We start from the raw sequence: 17925 nt of genomic DNA, 5'->3' as shown, positions 1-17925 counted from the left end.
ATCGATGGTCGCCTGTTGCCCCCACTTAACTAACAATATTTTTTTCTGGATGAGAAACAATATCTGTATGATGGCTGAGATGAATCCTTTGGCATCTCATCTTGGAAAAAAACTGTCAATTAAAAACAAACCCCTGACTTTTTCATGTTCGCCTATTGGCCCCACCTAACTAAATATATTTTTATCTGGATGAGAAACAACATCGACATTATGGATGAATGAAATAAATCCTTTGGCTCATCTCATCTTAGAAAAAATATTGTTACGTGGTGTCGTTAGGATAAAATCTCAGCATAAAAAAATCGTGAGTGATCGTGAGTGCTTAGCAAACAAAAATCTACAATATTGAAGTATGTACTGCAAAATTTCTATTTAATTTCAACTGTTAAACTGAAACATTTTTACTAGGCTTGTTATGTTTACTAGGGCTTTTTACTAGTACCTTAACAATCATGGTAATCTGTTGACTTTGTCCTGGTAATATATTTTTCATCTATTGAGCTGAATCATTTTTACTAGACTTGCTACATTTAATATGGCTCTTAACTAGGATGGTAATCTATTGATTTTGTCCTGAAATTTTTCTAGTATTGCTATGTTTACAAGTGTTCTTTACCAATTCTATTCGAAAGGAAATCCTTTCGAATTACAATTGCCCAATTCACAATTGATGTCGTAGTGTTGTATCATTGTATGTCATAAATATTTTTCGAAACAAAAACAAAACATAAGTAAAAAAAAAATACGACATACAACGATACGACGCTACGACACCAATTGTGAATTGGGTAAATGTATTTAGCACACATTTTCGAACATTTTCCATTTCGGATTGAGTTACGTAATAACCGCTCTGATAAGTTTTTATTGACTTTTTATTTATTGAATTGAAGCATTTTTGCTAGACTTGCTACATTTACTAGGGCTCTTTACTAGTATGGTAATCTATTGATTTTGTCCTGTTATTATCTGTTCAAATAATTTTTTCTAATAAAAGGCTATATACAAAATTCCTATCTATTTAAAGATTTGTGATCAACTATAGCCAATAGTTTTTTTCAATTGTTATTAAGTTTGTTTTTTAACAAAAAAAAAAACTTAGTGTAATTTCTATAAATCGTTGTTTTTTTTTTGTTCGGTTTACAAGTGTTTGTATTATTAGAATTATAACATCAATTTTTATTGCAAAGCTAAGTAGTAAACTGAAAAATATAATAAAAAAAACCTGGTTTATGAGCAGATGCTAATGGTAGGAAATGAGTTAGCCAATCTAGTTATTATAAATTTAATACATTAAAAACTATGTTTAAAATATTCAGAATGTCCAAACGCCATGGAATTTTTCAAAAACAACTGGATTAACGATACTTTAATCGGATTTTTAAAGTTGAAACCATAGATAAATACACATAGATCGGAAACTCGTCTGTCAAAGACCTAACTCAGTTGTCAAAAACCTAAGTGAAAAAAACTAATTTAAAAAAAAACTATCAGCTCAATTATGAATAAAAAATCAGTGGGATTTTTTTCACTTTTAACAATGAATTTGAATAGGAAAAATGGGGAAAGGGAATATAACTCCCGAGGATTTTTTATTCATAATTTGGCTGTATGTGAATACAACACACATACGTGTGATTTTTTTTAGTAATTTTTTGGTTTGAGTTTTTTTCTAGTTTTCACTCTATGTGAATTCTCTATGATTGAAAGATTTTCAAATGTTTTTTTTATAAAAATCTGAAACAAAAGCTTAATGTGACTACACTATGGATTACTAAGAAGCATTAAAACGTCTATTATCCCTACGTTGGTTGTCCTGTGGTTGTCAGTCAGACAGAAAAAGATGATCGTTCCAAGATCATCAAGATAACACCAATGCTGTTATACTTTTGGGCTATATATACGAGATGGGGTATTAGTCCTGATAACGTTAATTAGCTATTTGAGGCTGTTGTTAAACCTATCGTTATGTATGGGGTCACTGCCTGGTGACAAGCACTGAATAGGACCATAAATCGCCTATACCTTGAAAGCGTACTGAGGCACTGAGGGTGCTATGAGGACAACGCATACTAAACAACTGGCAACATGCACTGCGACTCAATACTATTGGCATATGGAATCAAGGAGCGAGGAGACTTGCAAGGATATTAGAAATAATTCCTGTCTCCGCTGATAATGTTCATTACTGTATTCCTAACCACATTTCCAACCAGATTGTATATCTACACTGACGTTTCCACAAACGAAGCATGGTTGGTGGCGGTATCTTTACTGAGGAGTTCGGAATCAAAATTCATTTTAAACTCAATCATGAATCTAGGCTGAAATATCAGCTATCAGAGAGCTAGGCTGCTATAAAATCCCTGATTGGGTTGTATACCACAACGAATTTGATCCGGGAATGCCGGGCGTCTCAGAGTGAGATGGCGTGACATTCGACAATATCACTAAGGTGAAAGGACACGGGAATAATGATTTGGGTGTCCCGATAGACTAGACGATAGTGTGCTGGACTATCAATCTGGTGGTTGCAGGTTCAATTTCCGCCAGAGGCTCTGCAGACAAGCAAAAAATGCTTCGCAGTTTGTATTTGTTAAAAAATAAACAATTTTGGATGATAACTTTTGTGGCATCACACTTTCCTCTATCAAATCTCTCCCTGGGCGCGTTGTAACCTTGTTACAATTCTTGCGTCATAGTGGAGCTTTGGTTCAAAAGATAACTTAGGGTCAGTCAAGTAACCAGCCTCCGTAATACAAAACTTGTATGTTAGAAGAAGAAAAAAATACCTAACAAATAATCACCCTTATTCTATTTGGCGTCGTCTACATCGTCTCATCAATATTGAATCAAAAAATGGTATATTATTCTCCGATATCGATAACAATTGGTAACTTTTGACAGAATTTTATACTTTTATAAGTCAGATTAAAGTACAAAACGCTGTCAAAAGTTACCAAATGTTATCGATATTTTTGACTCAATATTGATGGCGATGTCGACGACGCCAAATAGAATAAGGGTGAATATTGCTGACTTACAATGAAGAGCATTAATACTATTAAAGGATCTTAACAACAAAAAAAACCTCCAAACGATTTCATATTCCAATTCGAAATTCAAGACTAGATCAATGAATTGAATCAGCTTAAACTAAATTTATAACAAACATTATTTAAATACAGACCAACAAATTTAAATTTAAGAATACATATTTTATGTGAAAAAATATTAATGAATATAAAAGAAGTTAGAATAATACTAAAACGAATGATTTGAATTTCTTTAATTATTCAACATTGCACAAATCACAAACGGTGTTGTGTCAATTATGAAATTGAATTTACTAAAAAAAAACAAATTTTTTAAATATTGTCCTCACCCTAGCATAAAATTAATTAAAAAGAAAATTTTTAGAAAAAAAAACATGTCAAACCAAACCAAAATATTGCTTTTAGAAAGGAATAAAAAACTCAGTAAAGGCCTGAGAAAAAATATAAAAACTCGCCATGGAATAGCACAGTATGAAAAATACAGCTTTATCAACTTGACAACCTTCTACGGTCAAATCGTATACATGTAGACGGGCATTCCTGTTTAAGAAATGTTCTTTGTTTCTCAAATCATTGTTTTATTTCTATATTTTTTAATTTTTTAGAAAAATACCCTTTCAAATTATTGCCAGTAAAGGGCAGAAAAAAGGCAAAATTTTTGCTTGAAAAGTAATTCATACGAATACCATATTTAAATTCTTACTGACTTTTTTTGAAAACAAATAAAAATAAACCCAGCCTATAAGAGAACTAGCTATTGCCTAATTTAGAATATGAAAATGTAACTAAACATCTACATAGTTTTGATATAATTTCAATGTATTTAAGAGGGGATAAATAAAATGGCAGAAAAAAAGTAAAGTAAAACATACATAAATAGTGAAAACCCCAGTTAGGAGAATTTATTATAAAAAGCTATATACATAAATATTTTGTTTAAAATGTGGCAGTTTATACTTCTAATTTATATGTAAGTATAATTAAAATAATAATAAAAAAAATAAAAAGAAAAATAAAAATAAAAAGAAAAAATATAAAAGATCTACTCTACAATGGTCCATTTGAAAATTGGTGTTTTGATTTAGTTTTGTTTTTTTTTTTTTGTTTTCATAATTTTGAGAGAATAATCAAGCAAATTGCAAATTTGTTTACCTTAAACAATACACTTTAGGTTTTGCTTAATGGTACTTAAATAACTAAACGATGGGTTTTTTTGTTTTTGTTTTGTTGTTATTTTAACTTGTTAAAAATTAGATTTAGACTTAAATATCTAACAGAAGAGATATTCTAATGATGTTTTGTTTGTTAAAGATAACAAAGGTTTGCAATATAAAAATAAGAAACTAATAATAATTTATATTCATTATCACGTTTTGAATAGTTTTTTCTTTTGTTTTCAATAATTAGTTATATAAAACTAAAAAAAAATTAGTTAAAAACTAAATTTGTTGATTAAAAATTCATTTAATTCAACTTAAACCAAAAATAATAAATACATTCAAGTTATTGAAATACATCTATTTCTATAAATTGTTTTTTCAATAACTTAAAATGTACCCAAACGTCTGGAGGGATAATGATAATTATGATGATAAGAACGACAAAAACAAAGAAACATAAAATTATGAGCCAGATTTTGTAAGAAATAACTGCCACCAACTCTCTGGTGGACAGCAGCAGCAGAAGAAGTCAATTTTCTGGGGGGATTATAATACACAATCATGTGTTTTTTATTCTTTTCCGAACAGGACATAAACAAGCCAACATTGTCTTCTTCGAACTCGTTCATATCACCAGCAGCATTACGATTACTATTATCGTAATCATCATCATCAACATCATCATTAATATCACGTTGAACGTTTGTGTAGAGCTTATAATAAACTTGAGACTTTATATTATAACTCCGATTAATAATACACTTTGTTTGTTTATCACTTAGTAGACACAATGACGTTTGCCTTTGTATGCCTGTCTCATCGGTTTTCAGGTTTCTTCTTATGTTTTGAGGAGTGTTCGTTAAAATTAACGGTTTTAGAACGCGTCACAATGCAAGCGTCTCTTTAATGATTTTCTTTACGGCATTGCCCATGGATGGTGCCGCCGTATCCGATGTGGAGGAGACAAATTTAAATAAATATGGCTGCACATCCGGATAAGTGGTGTCGAATATTAAATCCAATTCACTTTGACTGGGTGTCTTAGGTACGTAATCGTGTCGGTTCATTATTTCTGTGATGTAAATGACCTTCTCCGTCAACAGATCGGCCACATTCTCACGGCACATCTGACGTTCGTCTTCGTTTTCATGCTTTATCAGATCCAAATGTATCGTCCACACTTCCCACGGTATACATTCGGCCGTAAAGGGCCATCGTGACTTTTTCTTTTGGAAAAACTCCAAACTTATTTGCCCCGAACCGCAGCTTTCGTTCGAGCGCAATTTCTCACTGAATACATTGATGGCCCGATTGACGGTACGCTGTAGACTGTCGGAAGTACAGCAGACATAGGTAAAGTCAATGAAATCACAATCGACGTCTGTGTAGCCCACGGTGCCAATAGAATACTGGGCATCACCGGTATACATATATTTACCAAGGCAGCGATGGAATAGCACCGTATGAAAAATACTAGCAACAGCTTCATCAACTTGACGACCTTCCATGGTCAAATCGAATACTTGCGAGCGGGCATTCATGTTTACAAAATTTTGTTTTATTTTTCTCTCTCTTTTTTTTTGTTTCTTTTATTAAGAACAACTAACTAATCACACTGTGTTGGTTGGTTGGTTTTTATTTCTATTGGTTTAAATTTTGGATTTTTGTTTGCTAATTTTATGTGTAAGTAAAGTAGAAATATGTATTTGTTTTTAAATCGTACCCATATATTGGAAAGTTCCACACATTGTTTTTGTTGTTAAACCCAATTTCAGCCACTTGCTTAGACCAAAGTCGGTTAATTTCAAATGATAGTCGTGGGTTAATAAGATATTCTCTGGCTTAGCGTCACGATAAATAATGCCAGCGTTATGTAGAAAATCTGTTGAAATAAATTTTCAATTATTATTTTTTTATTGTTTCTTTTTTGTAGGGAATTTCATGTTTACTTACCTAAAGCCAAAGCGATTTCCGCCAAATACAGACGTATTAAATTTAAAGAGAATGTACGTATTGTAGAGAAAAGTTCACCGTTTGGTATGTATTCGGAAACTGCAAAGTATTAAGAAAAAGATTTTATAAAATTAATTTATCTATTATTTTTTGTGTTAAAGTAAAGGAAATATTGAAAATTGTAAATACTGATATATAAGTTTGTAATATACTTATAATTTGGTATTTTTACACTCTGATTAAGCTGATGATTCAATAGCAATGTTTTAAAATTTGATAAAATTATTTTTTCTGTAGCAAAGGTCATAATTTTGTAGTACATATAAGAGAAAAGTGGCAGATTCGACTGAGTCTGATAAACAAAATTTGAATACAAAATATATTACCCCAAAATCTTGGCGCAATATCCAAGACTTGGTATAAAATTTGATAAAATTATTTTTTCTGTAGCAAAGGTCATAATTTTGTAGTACATATAAGAGAAAACTGGCAGATTCGACTGAGTCTGATAAACAAAAATTGAATACAAAATATATTACCCCAAAATCTTGGCGCAATATCCAAGACTTGGTATACGTGGCTGAAAATCCTTTAAAATCCTTTTATCCGAGAAATAGTTAAAAATATTTGAACAAAATTCGTGGTTTTTGTTTATTTAAGATTTTATTTTTCTAAATTTCTATTTATATAAACTACAATATTTTTTTTTAAATTTTAGCTTGAATAGTTATTAGATTATTCGACAATTGATGGAATAATTTTTTTATTTTAAACTGAAGAATTTTATTCCTTCGAATAAAAATTTTTTTTTTCCGAATATTCGAATAATTTTTATGCGAATTTTTTGAAATTTCATATTTTTTTATAAAATTTGGATTTTATTAGAACAAAATCGCTATTTTCAGTCATAATATTTGAATAAAATGTAGTGATTTGGCTAGCTTTTGATTGGGAAATTTTCGAAAGTGTTTCCGATAAATTGATGAATAAATAGATCCAAACGTAATATGATGCCATCGAAAAGTTGATTTCAACTGATAACGGAACAGTCGGACATAGTTAATATACGTATTTGTTTACAGATTTTGATGAAACTTGAGAAAAATGTTTCCTGAAATCAAAAGTTGATATCGAAATTAAGCAATGGGCTCTGATAGAAATACATATTATATTAACAACAGGCTAGCTAGCTGAAGACATTTGTATTTTCAATATTGTTTAAGGGAAACATTGTCTTTGGGGTTGTTTTGTCGTAAATTGAGGTTTCATTTTAGACAAATCTACAAAGAAATTCATATTTTTTTATTTTATTTTATTTATTTTCAACAACCTACCTAGCCTCCTTATTGGCCATAACCGGTTACTTAATTTTTAGTAAAATCTCAAAAAGTTATATGAAATTATTTAAAAAATTTTTTAACGAAATGTTATGTTAAAATGATAACAATCGAATTGCATTAGAAAATTACTGATTCCTTTATAATTTTTTAAATACTGCCCTCGCCCTGTCATTGTCAATAAAGTTTTTTGGTACCCTCTTAGTTTAGTATATAAAGATCACATCGATCACCGGGTGGTCAATTTTAATTTTATCTTAATTTTGTCAACATCTTCCTCGAAGTTAAAGCTTTTTGATTTCATAAAATATACATATTCAAAAGTTTAAAAATGATTTGAAAACAATTTAAGAATTATACATTTCTCAATGTTTTTAGAAAAGGGCAAATATACAAACAAATATTTATTATATTAAAGTAAGTATTAGGCATAGAGAAATATACATAGAGCGGAAACTCTCCAGTCAAAGACCTAACTCAGTTGTCAAAAACCTAAATGGTGAGAATGCATTAGTAAAAAAAACTAAGTGAAAACAAAAACAACTCTCGTATGTGTGATTATATTGAGTAAAAAAAAAACTTTTTTCAAATCAGAATGTATATAGACTAGGGTAGCTCCAGAGCGCAGATTCTATTGTCGTGTGAACTAGAAGTTGTAAATTTAAGTACCTTAATAATGTCTCGAATCATTCTGTTGACAAAAAATCACAACGAATCGGTTTTATATGTGCGAAAATAATAACATAACTTTAAGAAAACTTATAAAGGAATTTCCAAAGTTTCAGCATAAAAATTTCCCGGGAATTTCTAAAAAAATAACTACCAAATAGGAACCTTAGTTTATTATTCATGTGATAAAATTGTGATTATCAAATTTAACATTTTATATTTTTCAATGGCATTTTAGAAAAGCATTGACTGAAAAAAAATCTTTTATATGACTTAAAAATAAGGGATTTATATTTTGAAATCGGTTTTTGTTTTAAATAACTTATATGTCATTTTGAAGGGTACATATCTGTTATATATTCTCACTTAGTTATTTAACATCAACAAAGTTATCGAATTTCGTAACAACAATATGAAAAAAATGTCCGCTGAAGCACACCGATTGCTCACCAAAGCTTATGGTCAATGTGTTTCATCGATTTCAACGTGCGTGAGATGGTTTGTGCGGTTCAGAAGCGGTGATTTTGACACGGAAGACAAAGATTGCCCAGGCCAAGAATTGAAGGCATTACTCCATGATGATTAATGTAAAACTCGACAAGAGCTTGCTAAATCATTGGGAGCTATTCAAGCAGTAATTTCAAAATATTTGCGAGCAGCTGGATTCATCCAAAAGCAGGGAAATTGGATACCGCACGAGATAACTTAAATGACGATTTTGCATATCCGGAATGATGCTTACTTGGGATAAACAAATGAATACATTACGATATCCCGAAGCATAAGCGATTGTATGTGAAACCCAGTCAACCAGTCGAATCGACAGCAAAGCCAAATATCCATGGCACTAAGGCAATACTTTTGGTATATTTTTTATATTTTATATCTTATTAGAAAGATAAGTTAGTTTTTGTTCTTATTTGCAAATTTCCAGGTACAGGTTAAGTTTATCACATCATGTTCATTTTGATCCATAAGGTATTTGTTTAATAAAAACAATTCTAGATATAGTAAGCAATGAAATTAGCATATTAATTTTTCTGGAGCTGTCTAAAGCATAATTTAATATAACAAACTAAATGAAGTAGTTACTGTCGAGATGTTCAAAAATTAATTGATTATTCAGGCGCGCCTCTAGTTTCAAACTCCCGTGTAAAAATATATAAAAGCTTTAGTTATATGTAGTTGAAAACAAAATTTCTTATGAATCACACTTACGTATATGTAAATTATAACGATTTTGCCATAAATCAAATTGTTTAACAATAAACGGATGATGGCCGCAAAGTTTTTGTATATCCACTTCGTCTTTAATTTGTTGCAAGCTGTTCTCCGAAATAATCTAACAAAAGAAAAAAAATTACAATTAATATAAAGCCACAAAACATAAACAAATATATTTCATTTTATATACTTTAGATTTCTTAAGAACTTTTAAAGCATAAACAGGATTACAAGCTGCAATCAATTGCTGTTGTTGGTGGTCGTCTTTTATAGATTTCTTATCGATTACTTTGAAAACAACACCAAATGCACCCTTAGCTACCAATTGATCAATATGAAATTCTTCGTTACGACTCGACTCTTTAAAGTGTGAACTGAATATGGCATTTGTTAATGGTTTATGCCATTGGGTTTTAGAACGTTTGCGTTGATATTGTAAAGTACTGAAACTGTTAATTGAGTAAACAAAAACAAGAACAACAAAAATATTATTATTATTGTAAATTGCAAACAAAAAATGAAAATGAAAAACAAATCACAACAAGGAAATGATTAAGTTTTAAAATTATAGAAAAAAAATATATATAAAAATTATAGAAACAAACAAACAAAATAACAAATTGAAATTACATACCTTTTTCTAGAAGATTTTTGACGTTGTTTAAAAGAATTGCGACCCGAATATGATAGATTCCAATTAAGGCTGCCCAAACTCCACAAAGAGGAGGCCTGCAAAGAAAATGTAAACAAAAAAAAAGTATTTAAAATAAAATCATTTTTTTTTATTATAGAACTTTTGTATTTATATATAATTTACGCTTATAAAAAAAAAAATAAAGTAAAACCTACAGTCAATGACAAATAGTGATTTTAAAGATCCGGTTTTATAAAATATGAAGAATAATTGCAAATGAATTTAAAAATTTAGGAAATTCACAGTAAACATATTTTGGTTTGTTTTGTATTTCATCAATTGTTTATTTCCTTGTTCTCCGTCGTCCAGTGTATACTGCATTACAAATTACAGTTTTGTTATTGTTTTCTTGTTTTTGTTGTTGCTGTTGCAATTATTATTAATATTATTTATTTGCTAATAAAGATTACGTGCATTTAGTCAGTGACTCAACAATACATACAAATTTCTTAACCTTTAGAGTTGAATGGTTCTTTTATAACCCCTCCTACCACCACTTGTGCTGATTTCAGAATAAATATAAGTGTGTCGTTCAGTGTGTAACACTTAAAAATAGCTATCAATGAATGCATTAAGTACATATATGTATCTGTAAAGTAAACAGAATATTACTTATAAAATTCCTCCTTTTATACAGAATAATTACCTAAAGATATAGAAATATATTTTGATTTAAGTGTTTTTCAAAAGTTGTAAATATCTCCACCGAAATATATGGTCGATTCATAAGGTCATATTGTCATAATGTTCTGATATTTCACGACTGGGAGGCTCGGCTTAACCGAAACCTAGGCATTCGGCACAGTTCTCTGCTTAATGGTTAAGATAAAACATACAGAGTTGTATTATTTTAGGACATTATGACGTGAATTGACCAATAATGTATTATTAAGCACGCAGGGATCCCTCAAAGTCGTATATTTTAGTTTAGTTTTCTATAAACATTTTTTATTTCTTCATTTTGTATTTACTTTTTTTTTTGCTATTTAATGACTGATAAAGTTTTATATGTACTTTTTGCATGTTAATAATGAAAAGTTAAAAAAACTAGACTAATTGTCCAGATTGTTAATAATAATAATAATAATAATAATAATGCATTGAAATTAATTCATTATAAATATTATATACTACATAAACATGTTCCTTACTTTTAAATATATGTAGTAATTTCACGTTGAAATATTGTCACGTTTTTATTCCCGATATAGTTGGAATGAACTGCAAACAATACACACATAAAAAATAAATGTAGTGCAATTTGATTTGTATGGAAATCAAATTTATTTAAGGAGGGTGGGTGATTTAATAAAATGTTGGGAGTTTATCTAATTGGGTTAAATAAACATAGAAATTGAAATAGCACAAGGTAGATACATACATTCTTTATATAAAATGTTTATGTTTTATTCAAGAGTTATTAAAGATATGAAACAAATGACAGTTCTCAAAAAAGTAATATCGAAACGTATGGTTATTTTGACGTTCTAAAAACTGAATCAAAAAAAAAAAACTTCTAGACACTTTTGTAGTTAAAACATATCCTTTGTCCAAAAAAATATTTTTTTAAAATAATGTTAGCTTTTAAAAATATGTCTTTTCGAAATTATTAATTTTCAGCTGCTATTTAGGTCACCGAAAAATAGTGCGTGAGAAATATTTAAAACTTTTCAAAAAATCCAATATGGACTTTCAAAATAATACCAAAAAATAATAATACCACTGTTTCCAAAGCCATTAAACAATATAAGGAAGACTTGAACATTGAAAGAAAACCTGGATTAGGAAGAAAAAAAAGCCCAACAGATATCGGTAAGGCAAAAGAAGTCGAACAACTCTGTCGAAGAGCACCGAACACTTCTATCAGAAAAACAGTTCGTAAAGTTAAATGCTGGGTTTATAAAAGAAGTTATATTCGAAGAACGGTATATTCGGCTTTGCCGAATCATAAATACCCTTCACCTGCATACATATTTTTTAGGTTAATATATATGGGAGCTATAACCAATTATAGGCCGATCATCATAGAATTAGGTATAGCGATTTTGGTATATATGGGGATTATTTATGCTAATTTAAGTGATTTTCGGAAGTGAACTTTATATGGGGGCTATGGTCAAATATGGGCCGATCCACAAAAAATTTAGTGTTGTGATTTCTTTTAGCACGAAACTTATTTTTGCTGAATTTTGTATGGATACTGTAATTCTGAAGGCATTTATAGACCATAGAACCATATTTCGGGAAGAAATTTGTATGGGGGCTAGGAGAAATCATGAACCGATTCTTATAATTATCACCAGACTTAATCCTTTTATTATAAAAATAACGTATGTAAAGTTTTATGGTATTATCTGCAATATATTTACACAAATAACAATTTTTTTTAGGTTGTCTTACATTTTGGTTCATAGCTCTGGTTCTACTGAACCGATTTTGCTGATTTTCAATACCAAACTGCTTAGAACAACAATAAACATATTTTTTGCAAGTCTATCAATTTTGTTTGCGTATTTTGCACGTGAGCGTGTTTTACACAGACACACAGACGGACGGACATGGCTCAATCGACTTAGAATTTCATAAGGATCAAGAAAATATATACTTTGTTGGATCTCAGATGAATATTTCTCAATGTTACACACGATATGACAAACTTATATATACCCTCATTCACCACTTGTGGTGTGTGATGGATAATGAAACTTATGTACTGGCAGGCTTTTCACAACTTCCGGGTCAAGCCTTTTATGTAGCTAATGGACGAGGTAACGTTCAAGAATAATACCGGACAAAAAAACAATCAAAATTTCCCAAGAAGTTTCTTGTGTGGCAAGCCATTTGCAGTTGGGGCAAATGCACAAAAATTCTGTTCAAGTATACGAGTCTAAATTGTCGCGCAAACTTATCAGAGTTGTGCAAAAGAATTTCAATAAAATGTTTGTCAGATCATTTTCGAAAGTGTAAAAATGCACAGATCAAGGCATTTAGGCGTTTTATAAATTAAAAACAATTTCGAAATAAAACCAAACAATCTCATTTAGATGCAACGTAATATTTGTTATAATAAAATTGTAACTGTCAAGTTCTTTTATTTTCAATATTTATTTCAACATTTTAGCAAAAACAATGCATATACTATAGTATAACATACAAACTATTGTAGAATGTGGTAAATGTTGTGTACAAAACAAAAACAAAAAACAGCGAAATACAATTTGTTTATTTATTTTATTTTTTGTTAAATTGTTAAGCACATGTGTGTCTGGGTTGAAAGAATACAAAATAAAAAAAGAAAACAATAAACGTGTTGGTTTTGAAATAATTTAAAAGTGAAATAAATAATCAAACAAACAAAAAACTACGCGATAGACGACAAATAAAACAGTATAAATAATAATAAGTTTTATTATGAAAAAAAAAACTAAAAAAAAAACAAACTATTGTATAAGGAAGCAAAAACAACATATAAACTAACAAAAAAAAATATAAAATAAAGTGCTGTAAAGGCAAAAACGAGGCAAAGCATTATTTGTAGTTTGCAAAAAAATTAATACTTATACTCTCTAGCATTTAATTAATAAAAATAGCAATAAGAAAATAATAATAAAAAATAAAAAAAAACTAGTCAGACATAGTAAATGAATATGATAATGATAACAATAACAATAACAATAATATTATACACGGGCAGAAAGTCAGACAGACAAAGGGACGGACGAGCTTGTATAGACATAGAGATGGACATGCGGCATATTGACACTCTCTTAGTGGTAAATTACGTTGTTTGTTGATATTTTTTTTTTTTATTTTTTTTTTGCAAACCCCCCCAAAAACTACTATGCTGTTAAAATCGACTACCAGTCTGATGAAATAATATTGAGAAATCTTATCATTTTTCTACTAAAAACAGTTCGTTGAAATCGAATCTTGTTATTGAATTATAAAGATGTACGGATATGCTTTGACTTTGAATCTCTCTCTCTGTCTCTCCCCACTCTTTTTCTTTACATATGTACAACAAAGTGTTGTTGTCTGTTACAAAGTGTGTGCTGAAATACTAGTATCTGTATCGTCACCTTAAATGCAAAATAACGTAACATCAGTTTTTTTTTATAAGTTTAAAGGAGAAGTAAAAACCGATATATAATGCAAACTAATTGAGATATTGAAACAAAATTTTCAAATCTTGATCACAATAAAACTAGAAATACATATATTTTCTCTTTATGCTAGTGTCTTACGTTATTTTGAATTGTTGATTTCTGAAACCAAATTAACGTATCATAAATTTATATGAAAAATGAAAACTTCAATAAAATTATATTTTGTATTTTAAATAAAAGCAGTTATAGGTTTTTATATATTTAAGGCTACGAAAATTTGTATCATAATTATTTTTACTGTCCACCGCCATGGGGTATGAGTGGTCGACTGGAAGATCTTGATTATGCTGATGATATTTGGCTTTTCGCACACAACTTTATCGACATATCAGCCAAATTGAACCAGATACATCAGCTGGCATCGGGTGTTGGCCTTCATATTGACTTCGACAAAACTAAGATTCTACGCATCAATGCAATTAATCTCTCTAAATTCAAGGTCAACAACATAGAGCCCGAGGATGTGCAATCGTTTTGCTACTTAGGTAGTATAATATCCACCACAGACGGCTCACGTGATGATATTGCATATCGCATACGAAAGGCAAAACAGTCATTTGGTGCATTACAAAGAGTATGGAAGTCACCACAAATACATATGAAGACAAAGCTCCGCCTATTCTCAAATGTTCGCTTCACTGTGCTATATGGATGTGAGTCCTGGAACTCTACTGCAAGCGACATACAATGCAAGTATTTATTAACCGTTGCTTGCCAAAAATATTGTGAATATTTTGGCCGAACGTAGTTTCCAACAGAGAAACTGGTATAGAGCAGGCGAAACACCGCATAGAAATTGCAAAGAGAAAATGGAGCTGGTTTGGCCATATTTTTTGAAGACGTTAGGATGAGGAAAGACTTGGTCTGAGGTAAAACTAATAGTACAGGCCAGATCCCGATGGAAGAATTTCGTTACGGCCCTTTCTTCCAACATGGAACCATAGTAATCAATATATATGGTGGTTAATAAACTAACCACCCATTTCTAAAAAACCTTGAAATGTTGTGATTTTTTTTATTTTTTGATTTATTTGTTCTTATTTTTCATAATAAACTAACCATAAGTAAAAATAAAAACGCAATTGTTTTGATTTTAAACTTATACACATAAAACCGTGGCTGAAAGAGTTAATTAAATTCTCATAAAGACTGCAAAAAATACAAAATATTTTGATTTATAAAAAAATAATTAGGTTACTATCAAAAAAAGGTAAAGAAAATGTTAAGAAAATCATGCACCATATTATAAGTTTTCAACTTTGGTTATTTATAACTTGGTTACTTTTTATAGAAGTTTAAAGAGAAGTTTAATCGTAATCGAATTTTTTTGATGATCGGTTGTTTTGCATTTTAGGTGACGATATGCAAGTATGGATGTAAATATTTGCGTATATTTGTTTATAATTTGATTTTCGTTTTATGAGAGAAATTCACAACATACATATGTACTATATAGAAACATACATATAATAAGCACAGTGGAAACATATCTGAAACTCGAATTTTAATAATGAAATTATCCCTTTCGCAACTTGTAATGAAGTAATTCATTGGTTTAAATGAATCAGTAATAGTAGTTCTGGTAGTTAAATTGTCTTAGCATATTTAGGACTGTTTTACTGATTCATTTTTAATAGTTATACCAATCTGTTCATTTCGAATTTCTATAAACATCAGAGCTTCGAATTAAGTAATTCAGTTAAGAGCTTAATTCACCACAATCCCAATTCAGAATTTTAAAAATATCAGCAAAAAACTACATAATTCAATTAGCTTCTTACAAAGGTTTTTATGTGAAAAGAATTCATTTATTGTTGACTCAATTCATAAGGGAATTAATCCAAATTGAATAAAAATACTTTTTTCCTTCATTCAATAATTCAATGTGAATAATTCAATAAGGAATTAATTCAATAAATATTGAATTATCAAATGAATGAATTCAATACAAAATAATTATGGAATTATGACAATGAATTAATTCGTGCTGAATGCCTTTAGTAGTCTAAAGAGAATATTTAATTTGATTTTTAAAATTGAATTAAGAATTCATTATTTTGAATTTTTGTTTAATAATATTTTTTTTATCAGATTGAGAAAAATCTGGTTTTTTAAACTTTTTTCGAATCAACCTTAAATTTTATTGAAATGTGAAATTCAAGCATTGAGAAATCTTCGAGAATTATATTTGAATTGTTGTGATAAAAGAATTTTTGTCTGACGACTGAAAAGTCGTTAAAATCATTTATTCAAATCTCTGTAAGAACAAAATTGCTCTAGTATGACAAATTCTTATATCAAACATACATATATTTAGTTCAAAACTTAAGTAAGTTTAATTTTGCTACACATTAATTTGGAAATTACAAGGTCATGGCTGTATTAAACAATTTTCATTATACTATACATTAGAATTTCATAGGTATAGTTCATGGTTTTAATTTGTATATGTACAATAATTGATCGATCACTCATCGTTTCTTTGTATAAACACCTAAAATATTAAGTTTTATTTTAAAGTGCGTAATTAAGTTAAAAAAAACAATCAACTAGAAATACAGAGAGCGAGTCACTGAGTAAGAGAACAAAATTTAAAACGCAAAAAATAAACAAATATATTTGTATTTATTTACCTAACAAAATGTATACATAATAATACAAAGAGAAAACATAGAAATTTTTTAAGAAAAAATATAATAAACATTTTGATAACAATTACGATTTATTTGTAAATTTTCAATTAAGATTACATTAAGGAAGGGTTAAATTGTATGTGTAGTAAACAAATATATACATACATATGTATATATTTTTATTTCAATACTGATTCATTCAAGTGTCTAATTGACGTTGGTCTATTTCTTTCAAACGCAAAACTAACCTGTTTTTTTATACTTTCATTGTTGTTGTTGATTTGTTTAATTCTTTATTATGTTTGTATAAGGAAATATTAAGTCTGTTTTAATGTTTGTAAGATTTCAATTACATCATTTTATGTTTTAATAAATGATACAGAAAATAATTGTAAATTACTAGATTTATTGAACCAATTACTTTTGTATTGGTGATATCATTGTTACAAATTAAAGGCAGCACAAATTTGGAATTTCAAATACAGGACCGAATTTCTTGTTAATCAAATAATTCAAAAATTCAAAAAATTCGACTATTTAATTTGTAATTCTACTATGTCAACTGATATTACGAGAGCGGGTCAAATTCGGATGTGCCGAATCTTATTTACTCTTCACCAAATTAAACATAAAAATAAAAAATTTTGAAGAAAAAAAATTTCGAAATAAATTTTAAATAAAAATTTTTTTTAATTTTCATTTTAAAATTTAAAAAAAAATTAATTTTCATTTCAAAAATTTAAAAAAAAAATTTATTCAAAATTTATTTTGAAATTTCTTTTCAAAAATTTATTTTGAATTTTTTTTATTTAATTTATTAGTGAAATAATTTTTTTTTGTTATGGGGTATATAACGTTGCAAACTCGAATGTGCCGAATCTTATTTACTCTTCACCAAATAAAACATAAAAATAAAAAATTTTCAAAATAAATTTTGAATACAAATTTTTTTTCACTAAAAATAATTTTTTTTTTAATTTTCATTATAAAATTTTATTCAAAATTTATTTTGAAAATTTTTTATTCAAAATTT

General features: G+C 28.8%; 2 protein-coding genes across 2 annotated transcripts in view; both read right to left on the bottom strand.

The window, feature by feature from the left end:
• The window catches only part of S6KL (S6 Kinase Like), a 111117-nt gene that overhangs the window by 88270 nt on the left and 4922 nt on the right, over nucleotides 1-17925 (bottom strand). The window contains exons 2-6 of the mRNA XM_065506801.1: nucleotides 10034-10128; nucleotides 9590-9848; nucleotides 9394-9517; nucleotides 6170-6268; nucleotides 5940-6098 (exon numbers count right to left, since the gene is read on the bottom strand). Of these exons, the coding sequence (XP_065362873.1) occupies nucleotides 5940-6098; nucleotides 6170-6268; nucleotides 9394-9517; nucleotides 9590-9848; nucleotides 10034-10128 (736 nt within the window). The remainder of the gene's footprint in view (nucleotides 1-5939; nucleotides 6099-6169; nucleotides 6269-9393; nucleotides 9518-9589; nucleotides 9849-10033; nucleotides 10129-17925) is intronic.
• Nucleotides 3934-5900, bottom strand: Atg101 (autophagy-related protein 101). Its single transcript, XM_065506803.1, has one exon. It carries the CDS (start codon nucleotides 5755-5757, stop codon nucleotides 5101-5103), a length of 657 nt encoding a protein of 218 aa, XP_065362875.1. The 5' UTR covers nucleotides 5758-5900; the 3' UTR covers nucleotides 3934-5100.

Source organism: Calliphora vicina, chromosome 4 (genome assembly GCF_958450345.1).
Source record: "Calliphora vicina chromosome 4, idCalVici1.1, whole genome shotgun sequence".
Classification (NCBI taxonomy): Eukaryota; Metazoa; Arthropoda; class Insecta; order Diptera; family Calliphoridae; genus Calliphora; species Calliphora vicina.
This window is presented reverse-complemented; position numbering and strand designations above follow the sequence as displayed.

Excerpts from the sequence above, each read along its gene's own strand:
- Atg101 (XM_065506803.1), bottom strand. The coding sequence starts at position 5,757 with ATGAATGCCCGCTCGCAAGTATTCGATTTGACCATGGAAGGTCGTCAA.